Source organism: Bufo gargarizans, unplaced genomic scaffold (assembly GCF_014858855.1).
Source record: "Bufo gargarizans isolate SCDJY-AF-19 unplaced genomic scaffold, ASM1485885v1 original_scaffold_2086_pilon, whole genome shotgun sequence".
NCBI classification, from domain to species: Eukaryota; Metazoa; Chordata; class Amphibia; order Anura; family Bufonidae; genus Bufo; species Bufo gargarizans.
The window spans coordinates 208,785-227,427 of NW_025334636.1; the positions used below are offsets into that span (position 1 = coordinate 208,785).

General features: G+C 43.3%; 1 protein-coding gene across 1 annotated transcript in view; it reads left to right on the forward strand.

Moving 5' to 3' along the window:
- The window catches only part of SPTBN4 (spectrin beta, non-erythrocytic 4), a 98,262-nt gene that overhangs the window by 57,620 nt on the left and 21,999 nt on the right, over positions 1-18,643 (forward strand). The window contains exons 21-27 of the mRNA XM_044274826.1: positions 1,507-1,770; positions 5,669-5,893; positions 6,162-6,251; positions 7,341-7,619; positions 11,780-11,910; positions 13,460-13,664; positions 14,014-14,391. Of these exons, the coding sequence (XP_044130761.1) occupies positions 1,507-1,770; positions 5,669-5,893; positions 6,162-6,251; positions 7,341-7,619; positions 11,780-11,910; positions 13,460-13,664; positions 14,014-14,391 (1,572 nt within the window). The remainder of the gene's footprint in view (positions 1-1,506; positions 1,771-5,668; positions 5,894-6,161; positions 6,252-7,340; positions 7,620-11,779; positions 11,911-13,459; positions 13,665-14,013; positions 14,392-18,643) is intronic.

Consider the following 18,643-nt stretch of genomic DNA (forward strand, 5'->3'; position numbering starts at 1 on the left):
AATATATGTCGCACGACACATGTTGTCGTGTAGCACTAGCCTAATGCCTGTTGCAGCCTAATTTCAACTCCTACCTAAATTATAATACGTTAAAGAGAGTGTCAGCTTTGGACAATCCCTTTTTGTTAGAAGGGTACCTTCTGAGTAATCGATAATTTGCTGTGAAACCTGGCAGCAAGAGTTCATGTGCACTGCAGCGCCCCCGCAGGAGCAATGAAGTATTACATGGGGCCCGTTAAAATCAATATATTTATTTGTACAGACGGATGTATGTCTACCGTAATCTGGCAGGTCGGGTTCCTCCAGGGATATGACCAGGTCAATTATATTGACCTAATCAGACACAGTTACGAGATCAGTGAGGCGGCTGATACCCTGCTATATTTATTGGGACTAACATGACCCAGATACTGTGACTTCAGATGTGTCGCACCCATGTGACATATCATAGGCTTCCAGGCATCTCTTGGAGCTGCTTATCTCTTCTTCTACCAGCCAGACACCAATTTGCATTAAATCCGATTATTTTGCCCCCTTCTCTCTGAAGAAAATGACAAAATCAAATATATGGTAGGTAGAATGGAAGGAAATAACAGATTGCGATCTGTGTGCCGTATACATTGAGAATAAATGGGCAGGATGGAGCAGAGATCACTTACCTGATGTCATTTACCTCGTCGGCAACCTAAATGGCTGTAAAACAAAGAACTCAATATATATGGGATGAAACCGTCAAACTGACTTTGTTGGGGTTTTCTGAACCTGTATTGAGGTCTAGAAGTCCCTATCTCCATTAGGTCAAGGCTGGTAGACAACATCTGTTAGAGGGAAATTCATCCTTAAAGGAGTTATCTGGTGTAGAAAACACTATTAAAGGGAATGTGTCATCAGAAAATGACCTATTGGTTAAATCACATGGAGGTTAATCACATATATAATAAAACAAGTACATAAAATAAGTACATATTACAGGATACGTTGCCAACATTGCCAATAATAACACTTTATAAAGGCCAAATAATACCGCTACACCAATGAGCCAGTCATTAATAATTCTGTTTACAATAATCACTTGTAGGTGATGTCTCTTCTGGCTGGAGTCTGAGTCCTGCACAGATCACCATGATGACGTCTCCTGACCACAACTTTTTCTCTCTGCATAATTGAACACACCTATTTAGTATTAAAGGGGTTATACAGTTTGTTTAAACTGATGATCTATCCTCTGGATAGATCATCAGTATCTGATCGGCAGGAGTCCGACACCCGGGACCCCCGCCGATCAGCTGTTTGAGAAGGCAGCGGCACTGAGGGCTTCTCACTGTTTACCGCTGGCCCAGTAACGTCACAACTAGTAACAAATGGCCTGGGCGCGGCTAAGCTCGGTTCACTTGAATGGAGCTTAGCCCCGCCCAGGGTGGAGAATGGCGATGGAAATGCAGAATACTGATCACAATTAAATGAGAATGAGCTTTGAGTAATTTTACTGGCATCTAATTTGCACAGGAAGGTCATCAGCTGATCCAGGAGAAGCCAGAGTTGGCTGGTGTGGTAAAGAAGAAGATAGAAGAGATCCGTCAGTGTTGGCTGGAGCTTGAATCCAGTACACAAGCCAAAGCTCAGCAGCTCTTCCAGACCAATAAGGCCGAACTAGTGGTGCAAAATTATTCAGACCTGGGCAAAAGGCTTACTAGGCTGGAGGAGCAACTACATCCAGTGGAACCTTTTCCTGACATCTCCACTGTTAATACTCAATTGAAGAAACTTGAGGTAAGACACTTGTATTATGGTCTTCTTCTAGGCAACCTGTAGGATGGTCAAATAAATCATTGGGATGGGCTCAATTACCTTCCAGATGTGGCTACTAACCTGCCTTAATGACTAATTGGACTTGATGCTACACATGATGTGGTCATCTGACCATAGAGTGGCCAGTGCAACCAACCTTGGATTTGATGCTCCACAAATGACTTCCTGCCAGTGTATTTGCAATCTATGTTCCTTTTCTTCATGATTATGACTTAATTTGTATTTGCCAGCTCTTTTAAGGTGCCGCCATTTTGAATGCAATATGGGAAGGCTTGGAATTCAGAAAGTTGCCTCCACATATTCCAGGCAGTGAAATATTGCAAGGCAGCACTGTTGAATTGCCAATAATGGTTAAGCATAATTGGCATTGGCATCATTTCAACCCATTGCACTGAGGGACATTTATCGAGACTGGCGTTCCCATACGTTCCATGCTCCAGAAACTGGAGTCTATGCTTTCTAGGGGCTGGAGTAGACTTCAGCTATAACTTATATTGGTTTCTGGTGTAATATCCAAAATTAGGCAGCACTACTGTTAGGTCCAAATTGGACAGTCCATCAAGTGGCGGTGCCAGCAGTGTTAGGCCTTATCCCAGCAGGCCCCTGATAATCAAGGATTTGGGAGAAATACTGCAGCACTCGATGTCTTCAATGCAATTCCTGATTTATTCACCAAGAATGTGCTGTTTCGACTACAATGAGTCTTTAGTCACTCTGCTTGAATAAGACTTATTGTAGCTGAAACGTTGCATTCTTGGTGAATAAATTAGGAATTGCATTGAAGACATCCAGTGCTGCAGTAATTCTCCCAAATCCTTGGTTTCTGGAGTAAGTTATAGTAGACCCAGCTGGCCAAGTGAAGCCCCGCGCCCTTTTCTCACCAGTTTGGAAAAGTGGTGAGAAGCTTCCAAAGTCGCAAATTTTGGCGCACATATGGCTTGCACAATAATTTGTGACTTGATGAATGTCCCCCACTGTGTCTGTCAGAGATATCCAAAGAGAGAATTTTCCCTGTACACTTTCGACAGACGCCACTGCATAGGCATACTGTAGCATCTTTTATTTATAGGCCTTCATTGTAAAGAAAAATGCATACTGTGCAGTATAGTTTTTTTTACTGGATGACTCGGTATGGAATAACACAGGAGACCGCTGTGTTTCATACAGCAATAAAAGGTACATTTGAGGTATGTATCGGGAGCTTTCCTGGCACATACAACAATTAAAACACAGTGTGAAAGCACCCTGAGGGTTTTTTCCTTTAAAGCGGTTGTCTCACTTCAGCAAATAGCATTTATTAGGTAAATGAAGTTAGCACTAGCCACGTACTAATGTATTTTAATTATCCATATTGCTTCCTTTGCTGGCTGGATTCATTTTTTCATCACCTTATACACTGCTCGTTTCCATCCTTTTCTAACCACCTTGCAATCCATTACTGGTGGTCGTTCTTTCACACTAGAGCAAAAAGCACTAGCCCACTTGCGCTACCACAGTCCCGGCTACTAGAGAGGCTGGTGCTTTTTCCTATAGTGTGCAAGCACGACAACCAGTAATGGATTGCAGGATGGTCAGAACCATGGAAACGAGCAGTGTATAATGTGGTGGAAAAATGAATCCAGCCAGCAAAGGAGACAATATGGACAATCACACTACATAAGTGCCTTGTATTCACTTCCTACACTTGCTGAAGTAAGACAACCCCTTTAAGCAGGGACATTTAACCATTATATTTATTGCCTGTGTGCGGTGCAGATCACTGCTGACCAGCTGAACAATCTCTCATCCTGAATAGAGGCTTCCATCTTGGGATAATTGGCACACGGTCATGAAAACAATCTAGGTATTATCCATTATTCCACCCCTCCATCTAGTCTGAAACTGGAGATCACATCATACAGTAGATGTAATACTTTTTACTGCTTATTTGCCGATAATTTATTTTCCATCCATACCTGAATATTTTCACTGGATGTTTTTGGTAAGATACCTTTAGCCATCTCCTATCCATATATTGGTGAATACTGAGCAATATGCAAGCCATGAAGCTCCTCTAGGTCCATGTGCCATGACCTGGTGCTTCGGCCAGGCCTCAGGGGAGTTATGCTTGAGCCCATGCTCTGTATTGCACACAACAATGGTCTTTTAAAAGACAGTGTACCATCATGGTGATGAATATACCGGTGTCATATGTATGATGCTCCATGTACAGCTCACTTCATTGGGGCAAAGATTAAGTAACAGCTTTCTGCTTGCTCGATGCTCATCATTCATGAACACCTCATTCTTCCAACAGCATGACGCAGACACCCATGACTGTCCATCTCCACATCACAGTACAGTTTGTTCCCAGCTCATTGCCTGATCCCCGGGTACAGTAGATTGTGTGTGTGTTTTGTCCTTTCTCATCTTCATCTGCATACTGTCCTTTCTTCAGTTGTGGAATCCATTCTCCATTATCACTAGTAAGACCGTTCTGTTCTTGCTTCCACTGCCAGGTGACAACTGCACATGAACATGATCCCAACGGTATCTATAGCTATAAACACAACTTCCCAAAATGTTATCTTAGATTTTTTTTTTTCATTCAACATCATAAGTACCTTTTATGCAGTCCTTAGTGCATTTTAGAAGGAGCTACTGGGTTCTTTTACTTCCTTATTCTACCTGGTTTGCCTAAGAATGAACTTCATGTCCTGAAACTATCTGGTTTTTATCCATAAAAACATGATTCACTTCATGGAGCTACCAGGCTTGCCTCATAAGAATACACTTCATGTTTTAAGCTACCTGGTTTGCCCCATGAGAATGTACTTAACTTCCTGAAGCTACCAGGTTTGCACCATAGGGAAGTGCTTCACTTCCTGAAGCTACCAGGTTTGCACCATAGGAAAGTGCTTCACTTCCTGAAGCTACCAAGTTTGCACCATAGGGAAGTGCTTCACTTCCTGAAGCTACCAAGTTTGCACCATAGGGAAGTGCTTCACTTCCTGAAGCTACCAGGTCTGCACCATAGGAAAGTGCTCCACTTCCTGAAGCTACTTGTTTTGCCCCATGAGAATGTGCTTCACTTCCTGAAGCCACCAGGTTTGCACCATAGGAAAGTGCTTAATTTCCTAAATCTTCTGGATTGGTCCTAAAGGAATGTGCTTCACTTCCTGAAGGTACCAGGGTTACTCCATAAGAATGTGTTTTGCTTCCTGAAGCTACCAGGGCTATTCCATAAGACTGTTTTGCTTCCTGGAGTTCCCTGGTTTATTCCTTGAAAATGTTTTTTGTTCCTGAAGCTACTTGGTTTGCCCCCATGAGAATGTGTTTCACTTCCTGAAGCTACCAAGTTTTCACCGTAGGAAAGTGCTTCATTTCCTGAAGCTACTAGGTTGGCCATAAAGGAATGTGCTTTACTTCCTGAAGCTACCAGGGTTACTCTATAAGAATGTGGTTTTCTTCCTGAAGCTACCAAGGTTACTCCATAAGAATGTGCTTCGCTTCCTGAAGCTACCAGGGTTACACCATAAGAATGTGCTTCGCTTCCTGAAGCTACCAGGGTTACTCCATAAGAATGTGCTTCGCTTCCTGAAGCTACCAGGGGTACTCCATAAGAATGTGCTTCGCTTCCTGAAGCTACCAGGGGTACTCCATAAGAATGTGCTTCGCTTCTGGACGCTCCCTGATTTACTCCATGAGAATGTGCTTCACTTCTTGACGCTCTCTGATTTACTTCATGAGAATGTGCTTCACAGTCTAAAATTGCTCTGTTGACAAGAGCCTTACAATTTTGAGAATACTTCTTATTGTATTAAAAACTATAAAGCTGACCCGGAAATCCTGTGTCTCTGAATTTCCTCCTTTAATGCAGACGATGGAGTCACAAATGGAGGAATGGTACAAAGAGGTTGGAGAGCTGCAAGCACAGATTGCCTCTCTCCCCCTGGATGTGGTGAGCCAGGAGGCTGTGGATGAAAAGCAGAATGAGGTTGGAACTAGGATTGTGCGTTTGATCGAGCCCTTGAAAGAACGAAGACGCATTCTTCTGGCCTCTAAGGAGGTGCATCAAGTCACCCGGGACCTGGAGGATGAAATTGTAAGTACATCACTGTTGGCATGGTTTTTTTCTGAACGTCAGTGCTAAAGCTTCATACTGTATAGCGGTTTAGCTAGAAGTAAGGCAGACGTTGCAGTCTTCATCACCACCTAAAAACAGCAGTGGACTGACGTCATGCTACTAAAGAACTAACTGGTTAGGTGGTGGGGTAACATTTGTAACTGGGCCCTAGACCTTCAAGCTATGTCTCTACTGTATGGAAGTATTGTCAATCATGAATTACTTATCTGCATTCTATCTCTGACAGACCTGGGTACAGGAAAGGCTTCCTCTCGCAACGTCCAAAGATCATGGAAGTAACTTACAGACCGTGCAGCAGCTTATCAAGAAAAACCAGGTGAGTCCCTATACCATCTCCAGTATGAATAGTGGAATTGATGGCATGACTCCAAGCAGATTCTGAAGTTGATTAAGAGCTTGCAAAGCAACATAATGGGAAATGTAAACATATAGGTTAAGGAATTTTACATGGGCCAATGATCAGGCTCTTTAACCCTTTCACAAGACTTGGTGTACATGTTTTAGACATTTATAACCCCCATCATGGACTTTTCACCCGTCAGATGCTGTGGTCAATTGCGCTGCGCTCCTGGGCACCGAGCTGCTTTCCCACATGGAAACAGAGGTTGCTATGAAAGCCTTGGGCCTTCTGAAGGCTCCGAAGCCTGCCATAGTGAAGTTCTTTTGCGATAGGAGTGTACTGAATCTTACATAGGCTTCAGTGTTAAATCATTGCAGTCTATGGGAGAAGGGATCAGAGAATCGCACCCTGAAGTCTCCTAGAGGGAATTAATAAGTGGAAAAAAGGTGTGTGTGAATATCTATCTATATATTCAAATTAACCTCCTTTCCCTATTTAAAAAAATAAAGATCACTAGTATCGCCAATTTCAAAAAGTCAAACGTACCCTAAAATGGCATCAATAAAAACAGATCGCCTCTCAAAAAATTTGCCCTCACACTGTATAAGGAGTGCCGTAAAAATGAAACCCATAAAACTATGGCGGAATTTCGAGGGGGGGGGGGTTCCAATTCCAGCATCCCAATATTTCTAAAAATAAGCCATCACTGTGTGATTGACCAGGCACAGCCGTAAGTACGGATACATTGCAGAGCATGCGGCTTCCTGCTGAATGTCTCAGGGGTCAGAACAGAGAGGTTGCTGCACTCTGCTGCTGCTCGGCATCATTCAAGTGAACAGAGCTGAGACAGGCACAACCATATGAAAGGCTAGATATGCCATAAACAAGAATCCCCAGTCCCTTTGATCACATCAAAAAAATGTTTAGATTCGACTACAGTCACTAAACAAGTTGCAGTCCCCTTCAAAAAAGAGAAAATGTCCTATCGCAGGTTTCTAACTAGCTGTTTATGCTTCATTGACTTTTCCGGCTCCAATCTCTGCTCCTGCATTTTCACTTTATCAGAACTTGAGGAGAGAGATCCAGGTACATTCCCCCCGCGTGGACGACATCTTAGAGCGGGCAGGTGCCATTGCCAGCATTCGGACTCCGGAGGCAGAAGGGGTCCGCATTGGGTTTGAGAGCATGCGGGAGATGTGGGACATGCTGCGGGAGGAGACGGAGAGGCGGCAGCAGCTTCTGGACATCAACTACCAGGTGCAGCAGTATTACTTTGATGTGGGAGAAGTGGAGACCTGGTTAAGCGAACAAGAGCTTCTCCTGATGAATGACGAGAAGGGAAAGGTGAGAACTTGTTACTAGGGGTACGGCCACATGTTTATTCAGTCTTCATTGTCAATGATCCCACAGTAAAGCCTCATTCACACGTCTGTGCTCAAATCCGTGAAAAGGTGGTCAGTGATGCCTCCGTAAAGATGTCTGTAAAGGATCCGTGTTTGGTCCATGTGTCCATTTTTTGCTGTCCGTGTGTCATCCGTGTTTCACTCACATGGCACGGCCCAAAAATAATTTTCAAAGCATCTCTTCCTAATGATCCAGATGAAACACAGATTGCATTCATGTTGCATCTGTGGTTTACACAGACCTGTAGACTATAATGGGCGTGATGGATCCGTGAACATGGACAAAACAGAGCATGCTACCGTGCTAAAAACACGGACCGTGGTAAAAAAAACCTGATGTGTGAATACACACATTAAAATGAATGGGTACATGGAGAACATGTGAAGCACACATGTGGAACACTGACATGTGAATGAGGCTTAACCTGCAAAACCGAGTGGCCATTATTAATAAACAGAATAAACTATGTTTTTCTAATTAGTTAATATGATTCTGCCGTGGCTCATAGTGCCGCACTGTACTCTGCTGCAGGGTGGCCACATCCCAACCGCCACATAAGTGCCCCATGTAGCCGTACCGTAATAATCTTATGAGGATAACTCTCTGTGTTTGGCTTTCCTCCAGCTATCCAATATCAGTTCATCTTCTAAGAAGATACTTTAACATTGCAGCCTCTATGTTGGCTTTTAGAGGTCATTCTGGGACTCCAGGGAGAGGAAACCCTAATGACCTCTGCCGCTCATCAACATTGAAGGAGCTTTGAGAACACAAGGAACTGGGCACTCTCAGATATCTCGACCAATACTGAATTTATTTATGAGATAAACCTAGTACTACCCAATGGAGGGGTAGACTAAAAACAATATAATATCGGCTAGAGCATAAAAATCTGGGACATCTACAATAGAATAAAATAACACAATAAAATCGATAATAAAATCGCTGAATACAAAACAAAGTGCATATACTGATGTCTCTGACTTGAGCAATAGTAGAACAGCATACACATATAGCAGCAATCAATAGTGTACAATAAAAGATCTCGAGATCCTAAGGATCGATGCTTATTCGAATATAGGTATGAGCATAAAGGTAAGTGTCTTAATCCAATAAGAATCGATGTTTGATAGAAGGATGGTTAATAAGAACTCAATCGCATAGGAAAACTTTTGTTTAGTTCTTCCCCAACAAGCAGTACTAGCGGCGTCCCGCTATGTTGAAGTCTCAGCCGCGTCCCGCTATGTTGAAGTCTCAGCGGTGTCCCGCTGAAATAATTCACTGTGTGTTCCCAACACACATAAGCCGGCATAAAAAAATCGAACGATCTTACCATTCGATGGAGCAAGTGCCCAAAATTTGCTTTGATGGTAGTCGACCGTAGTCTTACGAACTTCTTCCGTCTAAACTCCCACGCCGGCGACTTGTTTGCACGTGGACCTCGACAATTGTCCACAGTCTCTAGTTCGGCAAGATTTCAGCCACCTAACATGCGGCAGACGGTATTAAATGGGCACTTTCGCATAGGTTTTTCTTCATCACACTTAGCAAGTGGTCCTTTGGGGGATTAAAAACAGACGCGTTTCGGGGTATTGAAAAACCCCTTCCTCAGTGGTTGCAAGTCCCCCCAGAATGCCCCTCTTTTATAGGGGTTGTGATGTCATACAAAGCCTTGTCTGGATCTTTTTGTTGTCAGAACCAGTTAGTAGTTTTTGTATCGATCCTTTACTCAAATATGGTAAATACTGCTATATGTAAATAATAACTTAGACATCAGTATACAAATATGAATACATATAACCATCTAATTAATCTTCACCGTAAAATAAAGAAATATAGAAGGAATAATAAAACCAGTCAAAAAAATGCCAAAGCAATATTGTACCTTAAAATCCCAACATACAGTTACATAGACTTAGTTGTTCTTTCAATTGGTATACAAAACGTATCGGATCCGGTGTGGTATTGTTGAGATTTTGTGTATAAATGGCTAAATAGATCGATCTCAATAATCCTTCCTCCAAATAGTGGTATATTATATCATTAAATATATTATACATCCCAAAACAGATTTTTTTTTAAAACATTATATCCCATCTGAACGTAAGTCTGTGTATTGTAGTTTGGAAGAACTTCTTAGCAAAGATGTTGGCGAAGCATAGGGTGGGGGCCCCTTACAAAAAAATACCTGGCAAGGTTAACCTTCGGCAAGGGGTGCCCACCTGATGTCTAACTCTGCATTCAGGCCCCCACCCTATGCTTCGCCAACATCCGTCTGCCGCACGTTAGGTGGCTGAAATCTTGCTGAACTAGAGACCGTGGACAATTGTCGAGGTCCACGTGCAAACAAGTCGCCGGCGTGGGAGTTTAGGCGGAAGAAGTTCGTAAGACTACGGTCGACTACACTCAAAGACCAACGTCCAGAGCAATTTTTGGGCACTTGCTCCATCAAATGGTAAGATCGTTCGATTTTTTATGCCGGCTTATGTGTGTTGGGAACACACAGTGAATTACTATATGTGTAATTATTTCAGCAGGACACCGCTGAGACTTCAACATAGCGGGACGCCGCTGAGACTTCAACATAGCGGGACGCCGCTGAGACTTCAACATAGCGGGACGCCGCTGAGACTTCAACATAGCGGGACGCCGCTGAGACTTCAACATAGCGGGACGCCGCTGAGACTTCAACATAGCGGGACGCCGCTAGTACTGCTTGTTGGGGAAGAACTAAACAAAAGTTTTCCTATGCGATTGAGTTCTTATTAACCATCCTTCTATCAAACATCGATTCTTATTGGATTAAGACACTTACCTTTATGCTCATACCTATATTCGAATAAGCATCGATCCTTAGGATCTCGAGATCTTTTATTGTACACTATTGATTGCTGCTATATGTGTATGCTGTTCTACTATTGCTCAAGTCAGAGACATCAGTATATGCACTTTGTTTTGTATTCAGCGATTTTATTATTGATTTTGTGTAATTTTATTCTATTGTAGATGTCCTCGATTTTTATGCTCTAGCCGATATTATATTGTTTTTAGTCCACCCATTGGGTAGTACTAGGTTTATCTTATAAATAAATTCAGTATTGGGCGAGATATCTGAGAGTGCCCAGTTCCTTCTGTTCTCATTGCTAGTTAGTTGAGTAGATAGGGTGAACCTACTCTACTGAGAGCACCTCATATGATCTCTGGTTCCTCCTGTGCGCCACATCATTTATATCTTCTATTGAAGGAGATTTACTTATGCAGATGCTCTAGAATTCTGGAGTGCATGCCAAGCTGCACATTTACTAAGTGTTTTAGACACTTTGGGGGAGATTTATCATTCCTTTTGCGCCTGAAAAGTGGTGTTAAAAAGTTGCAGGGGCAATTTTATTTTTTTAACTGTGACTTCTTCAAAAATAGTTGCATCTCCCCTTTTTTGCCGTCCTCGCCACTTTTCTAAAAGGGGGTTTGGCAAGGGCGTTGAAGGGGTCATGGCCAGACGCAGCGACAAATTTTCTCTTCATTTATGCCAGTTTTCTGGAGTAAACGAAGACAGAAATCTACGGCACCTCAGCAATGTCGTAGATTTCTGGTTAGGCACATGGACTGCAGGAGGATGCGGGAAATTTATGATGAGTGTACGCCTTATCATACATTACGCGCATCCTACGGGAGCCCAGGGGATATCGAGACAGGAGCAGAAAGCGCCAGTCTTGATATCTCCGCCTTTGAGGCTTGCTCGGTAAGCGGGTGTTACTTAATTTGCAATACTGTCTGCCAGAATTGCACCAGAATTTTGGTGCAAAATCTATAGACCCGCTCTAAATTTACTCCATCTATAGGATTAGTAAATCTGTAGGATTAGTTACTCTGCCTCAGTGAATAACTGAAGCTCCCCCTATTGGTGGCTGCAGGCAGACAGAATTTTAAATCCATGTCTATGCAGGGGATTTGGAGCTTTTGAGTGAGGAGAACTGAGCGGTGACCTCTATCAGCAGACAGTTTTTAACTTTTGTAGATTTAGAAGTTGTTGTTGAAAGATGGACATTTAGATCTGTCGTTTTCTCTAATAACTAATATATAACACAACCATTCCTCTCTAACAGGATGAGCAGAGCACATTACATCTTCTGAAAAAGCACCTCATGGTGGAGCAAACCATTGAGAACTATGAGGAGACCATAGCTCAGTTGTCTCGGCAGTGTCGCAGCCTCCTAGATCTGGCGCACCCCGACAGGTGAGAGTGTGACAATCTCCCCTACATATTATATGGCCGCCATTAAATATCTTGAAATATCTGATCATAAAACCTGGAGTGTGTCATATTAGGCCTAGTTCACATCAGTGATTGCGAGCCAAAACCAGGAGTGGAGGCTACACAGAGATAAGGTATAATGAAAAGATCTGCACCTGTTCTGTGTTTCTAACCTGCACCCGATTTTGGCTCACAATTATAGTCCATTCACACGTCCGTGGTGTATTGGGGATCCGCAAAACACCCGGCCGGGCACCCCCCACAGAACTGCCTATTCTTGTCCGCAATTGCGGACAAGAATAGTACATGTTCTTTTTTTTGGCGGAGCCGTGGCCCAGAGGTTGAGGGCCGCGTTCCGGAAATGCAGATGCGGAGAGCACATAGTGTGCTCTCCGCATCCATTCCTGCCCCATTCAGACGACCGTAGTGTTTTACGGATCAAGCTTGTACATGACGTTTTGCACCACAATTTGCAACTTTTTGACATTTTTCTCCTCGCCATTGTCGCAAAAAGAGGGTGGGTCACAGGCAGGACCGCCGGCACACCGGCATACATATTGTTGCCAGAAATGTACACCAGCTACCTTTGTTCTGGCACATGGTACACCAGTGAGATTTTTTCATTAAGACATTATAGACACCCGTCTTACTACATACCTCCATACTGCTAGTGTGTCGCCTGCCAAAACTCCATGTGGCCCTACTGTGAATTACTGCGGTTTCATGATACATTTTCGGCTGTATGGCTTGTACGCGTGAAGCACGTGATATTAATTTGCAATAAAACTGCCCTAATGGCTCCTTCACACACACATTTCCTCCAACATTTTTTTTTACCATAGAAATCACTTGCGGTTTTTATAGTGGAGCTTGTTTTTTTTTTGTTTTTTTTATGTGTGTATGGCCTTTTTTAGCTATAGAGGAGATGGGAAGACGCCTGAAAAAAAATTAAAAACGCAATTGCTTCAACAAGGCACAAAAATACCACTAATTTGTAAAAACTGCTTGTGTGTCCTTGATTTCATATTTTCCATAGACTTCCAGCTAACCTCAGCAGCTAAGGTTTAAAAAAAACACACACTAAAAACCTACATCTGAATCTGACAGTGTTTGTGTGTGCCCTGTTAAGGCTTGTTGGCCTCATAAAAGGGTCCTCCATTGAGACCCACCACTGCCAGCTAAGTTTATATTCATATGACATTCGGGAATTCCTTGAGGAATGTTTTGTTGATTCTGTGTGCGGGAGAGCGCCGTTTTTAAAACTGGCCCTAAATGAAATAGGACGAAAGACCTTTTTGGGACCATCCATTGGTTTCGTTGGCATGTCTGGGCCACTCCATAGTTGACTCCTATGTTCAGATGAAAGAACCACAACTTAGCTCTTCGTGTCTTACTTTTTACAATGTTTTATTCACTCTTTTGCTGAATGATATTGCATGATGACTTTTACAGTATGATTATTTTCAAGTCACCTCTGTGCTCTCTCTGTATTGTGCTCCCAACTAATGCACTGACTACTGTCCTTGCATAGTGAGCAGATAAGTAGGCGTCAATCTCAGATTGATCGGCTCTACGTGTCTCTGAAGGACCTGGTGGAGGAGAGAAAAGGACGTCTTGAGCAGCAGTATTGGCTCTTCCAGTTGAGTCGTGAGGTGGATGAATTGGAGCAGTGGATTGCAGAGAAGGAGGTGGTGGCGGGTTCTCCAGAACTGGGCCAAGATTATGAGCATGTAACGGTAAGTCGCAATTAATGTAAGGCCGGTTTCAGGAGACCTCTCATGGTTCTGGTGTACCAAACCTACATCCCCAGAGAGTTCCTAGATAATCAAAGTCTGGTCCACTAAAACACAGGGAGGTCCATGCACCTATTTGACACTGGCCCAATCTTACATATTAAAGGGGTATGCCCGTCAGGTATTTTCATTCAAACTAGAGAAGCCTCCCACCTACCTATTACATGCTTACAGACTCCTGTGGAAAACCTCTCCACCCCACAAATGTCCAAGTCAAGCTGGTCATTGTAAAGGTCATTGCTCTCCCTTTAATTTGCAAACATTAAAGTTTCTAATGGTCTGTTCTTTGCAGCTTCTTCAAGAAAAGTTCACAGAGTTTGTCAGCGAAACAGGCAGCATTGGGCAGGAACGCATCTCTGCGGTCAATCAGATGGTGGATGAGCTCATTGACTATGGACACTCAGATGCAGCCACAATAGCAGAATGGAAAGATGGAGTGAATGAGGCCTGGGCGGACCTACTGGAATTGATGGAAACGAGGGCCCAGATGCTTTCTGCTTCCCACGAGTTGCATAAGTTCTTCAATGACTGCAAAGAGGTGTTGTCCCAGGTGGAGGAGAAGAAGCAGAGGGTGCCGGAGGTGAAGGCGCAGGAAGCTCGGCTGTCGGCTGGGTCTTTGCAGCGTATACTTAGTTCATTTGAACATGACATTCAGGTCCTTGTCACTCAGGTGAGCTTAATATAGTTCATATCAGCATACGTGCTTCATTCTTGCTTTTAGTAAGCATCTAACTACTGGAAGGACAAAGGGCAAATTTGGTCGCTATATAGAGTAGATCTTATGCATTGATCAGTGGTGGATCCAGAGCCTGGTCTCAGGAGGGGCACTTCCAGATTATTTTCTGTCCGCCGCCACAAAACAATGGAGCTTATAGAACAGACTACACAGTGTAGAGGTATATTGTGTGGCACAGTGTTTGCTATATGTGTATAACAAACATATTTCACATGAAAACTTACAATTACTTGGCTTGGCCCTTGGGGATCTCAGACACCACTTCAACACTTTGGCCGGGGGCTCGGTGGAGCTTACAGTGAGGAACAGAAGTATTTGAACACCCTGCGATTTTGCAAGTTCTCCCACTTAGAAATCATGGAGGGGTCTGAAATTTACATTGTAGGTGCATTCCCACTCTGAGAGACAGAATAAAAAAAAAAATTCAGGAGATCAAATTGTATGATTTTTAAAGAATGTATTTGTCTTGCACTGTTGAACATAAGTATTTGAACACCTGAGAAACAGCAAGAATTCTGTCTCTCAAAGACCTGTTACTGTGCCTTTAAAAAGTCCACCTCTACTCCACTCATTAATCTAACTTAGTAGCATCTGTATGAGCTCTTTAAAGACACCTGTCCACCCCAAAGTCAGTCAGACGCCAACTACTACCAAAGATCTGTCAAAAGTCACCAGAGACAAAATTGTGGACCTCCACAAGGCTGAAAAGGGCTACGGGCAATTGCCAAGCAGCTTGGTGAAAATAGATCAACTGTTGGAGCAATTGTTAGAAAATGGAAGAGGCTAAAGACGACTGTCAGTCTCCCTCGGACTGGGGCTCCATGCAAGATCTCACCTCGTGGGGTATCACTGATGATAAGAAAGGTGAGGAATCAGACCAGAACTACAAGGGAAGAGCTGGGCAATGGCATGAAGAAAGCTGGGGTCACAGTTTCAAAGGTCACTGTCGGTAGAACACTACGCCGTAATGGTTTCAAATCATGCATTGCACCGAAGGTTCCCCTGATTAAGTCATCACATGTCCAGGCCCGTCTGAAGTTATCCAATGACTATATGGATGATCCAGAGGAGGCATGGGAGAAAGTCATGTGGTCAGATGAGGCCAAAGTAGAACTTTTTGGTCTAAACTTCACTCGTCGTGTTTGGAGGAAAAAGAAGCATGAGTTGCATCCAAAGAACACCATCCATACTGTGAAGCATGGGGGTGGTAACATCATGCTTTGGGGTGCTTGTCTGCGAAGGGGACAGGATGAATGCACTATATTAAGGAGAGGATGAATGGGGCCATTTATTGTGAGGTTTTGAGCAACAACCTCCTTTCCTCAGTCAGAGCATTGAAGATGGGTCGTGGCTGGGTCTTCCAACATGACAATGACCCGAAGCACACAGCCAGGATAACCAAGGAGTGGCTCCGTAAGAAGCATATCAAGGTTTTGGAGTGGTCTAGCCAGTCTCCAGACCTAAATCCAATAGAACATCTTTGGAGAGAGCTGAAACTCCGTGTTGCTCAGCGACAGCCCCAAAACCTAGAGGAAATCTGTGTGGAGGAGTGGGCCAAAATCCCTGTTGCAGTTTGTGCAAACCTGGTCAAGAACTACAGGAAACGTTTGACCTCTGTTTTGCAAACAAAGGCTTCTGTACCAAATATTAACACTGATTTTCCCAGGTGTTCAAATACTTATGTTCAACAGTGCAAGACAAATACATTCTTTAAAAATTATACAATGTGATTTCCTTTTTTTTATTTTTTGTTCTGTATCTCAGAGTGGGAATGCACCTACAATGTGAATTTCAGACCCCTCCATGATTTCTAAGTGGTAGAACTTGCAAAATCGCAGGGTGTTCAAATACTTCCGTTCCTCACTGTATGTTGTGTTTTATCCTAATGAGAAAGATTTCATAATAAGGATTTGGAGAAGGGGCAGAGGGATAGCAGAGCAGGGAGAGGCTGGTGCTGCTACTAGGGGGTCATACCGTGGGGGAGTAATAAAGCCCAACATAATGCCCCCAGTTGAGCTAATGTCCCCATAGTGCCCCCATAATGTGCAATGTGCCAGTATAAAATACCCCTATATAGTGCCCCCAGTAAATGCCCCCATAGTGCTCCTCTCCCCCCTTCCTCCTAGTGCCCCCCCATGATGTACCAGTATAAAATGCCCCAGTAGATGCCCTCATTGTCTGCCATAATTTGTAAGCATAAAATACCCCTTCTTAGTGCCCCCATAGATGACCCCATAGTACTCCTCTCCCCCCTTCCCCATAGTACCCACCATAATGTGTCCCAATAAAAAATTCTACTGTACAGAGCCCCCCATATAAAATACCCCTTCTTTGGGGCCTCAGTAGATGCCCCTATAGTGCCCTCAATAATGTGCCAGTAATAAGTGCCCCCAATAATGTGCCAGTAATAAGAGCCCCCCCAATCATATGCCAGTAATAACAGCCCTCCCATCATGTGCCAGTAATAACAGCCCCCCCAATGTGCCAGTAATAACAGTCCCCCCCAATGTGCCAGTAATATCAGCCCCCCTCCCAATGTGCCAGTAATAACAGCCCCCCTCCCAATGTGCCAGTACTAACAGCCCCCCTCCCAATGTGCCAGTACTAACAGCCCCCCTCCCAATGTGCCAGTAATAACAGCCCCCCTCCCAATGTGCCAGTTGTATTGTATATATAAAAAACAAAAAACAAAACACTTATACTTACCTCCATGTCAGCGATGCGATGCAGGCCTCTTCCAGCCTGTGTACCGCGCTGTACGGCTCAGGCGGCGCGATGACAGCAGAAGTGTCCAAAATCATTAAAAACAAAAAGATAGCATTTAGTAATTATAAAAAAAAAAAAAAAAGCAAGGGTGACAGGCAAATTTATAAGATTAGGCAGAGAGAGGCCAAACAAGTTATAAGAGCTTTTAAAGCACAGGCAGAAGAAAAATTAGCTCAGTCAGTGAAAAAAGGCGATAAGACATTCTTCAGATACATAAATGAAAAAAGGAAACTAAAACGGAAACTAAAAGAAATTAACAAATTAAAAACAAAAGAAGGAAGGTATATGGGAGAACATAAAGAACTAGTTGACTGCCTCAATGAATACTACTGTTCAGTCATCCCAGAAGATTGGAAATTAGCAAATGTTGTGCCCATTCACAAGAAAGATAGTAGGGAGAAATCAGGCAACTATAGGCCAGTAAGCCTGACATCAATAGTGGGGCAATTAATGGAAACCATACTTAAGGAGAGGATTGTGGAACATCTAAAATACCATGGATTGAAAGATGAAAAACAGCATGGGTTTACTTCAGGGAGATCATGTCAAACTAATCTTATAGATTTTTTTGATCGAGTGACTAAAATAATAGATTGCGGAGGTGCGGTAGACATTGCTTATCTAGACTTTAGTAAGGCTTTTGATACTGTCCCACATAGAAGGCTTATCAATAAATTGCAGTCTTTGTGCGTGGACTCCCATATTGTTGAATGGATTGGGCAATGGCTGAGGAACAGACAACAGAGGGTTGTAGTCAATGGAGTATATTCAGACCATGGTCTTGTTACCAGTGGGGTACCTCAGGGGTCTGTTCTGGGACCCATATTGTTTAATATCTTCATCAGCGAAATTGCAGAAGGCCTCGATGGTAAGGTGTGTCTTTTTGCTGATGACACAAAGATTTGTAACAGGGTTAATGTTCCTGGAGGGATACACCAAATGGAAAAGGATTTAGGAAAACTAGAGGAATGGTCAAAAATCTGGCAACTAAAATTTAATGTTGATAAGAGCAAGATAATGCACCTGGGACGTAAAAACCGAAGAGCAGAATATAAAATCAGTGATACAGTCCTAACCTCAGTATCTGAGGAAAGGGATTTGGGGGTCATTATTTCAGAAGACTTAAAGGTAGGCAGACAATGTCACAGAGCAGCAGGAAATGCTAGCAGAATGCTTGGGTGTATAGGGAGAGGCATTACCAGTAGAAAGAGGGAGGTGCTCATGCCGCTCTACAGAGCACTAGTGAGACCTCATTTGGAGTATTGTGCTCAGTACTGGAGACCATATCTCCAGAAGGATATTGATACTTTGGAGAGAGTTCAGAGAAGAGCTACTAAACTAGTACATGGATTACAGGATAAAACTTACCAGGAAAGGTTAAAGGACCTTAACATGTATAGCTTGGAAGAAAGACGAGACA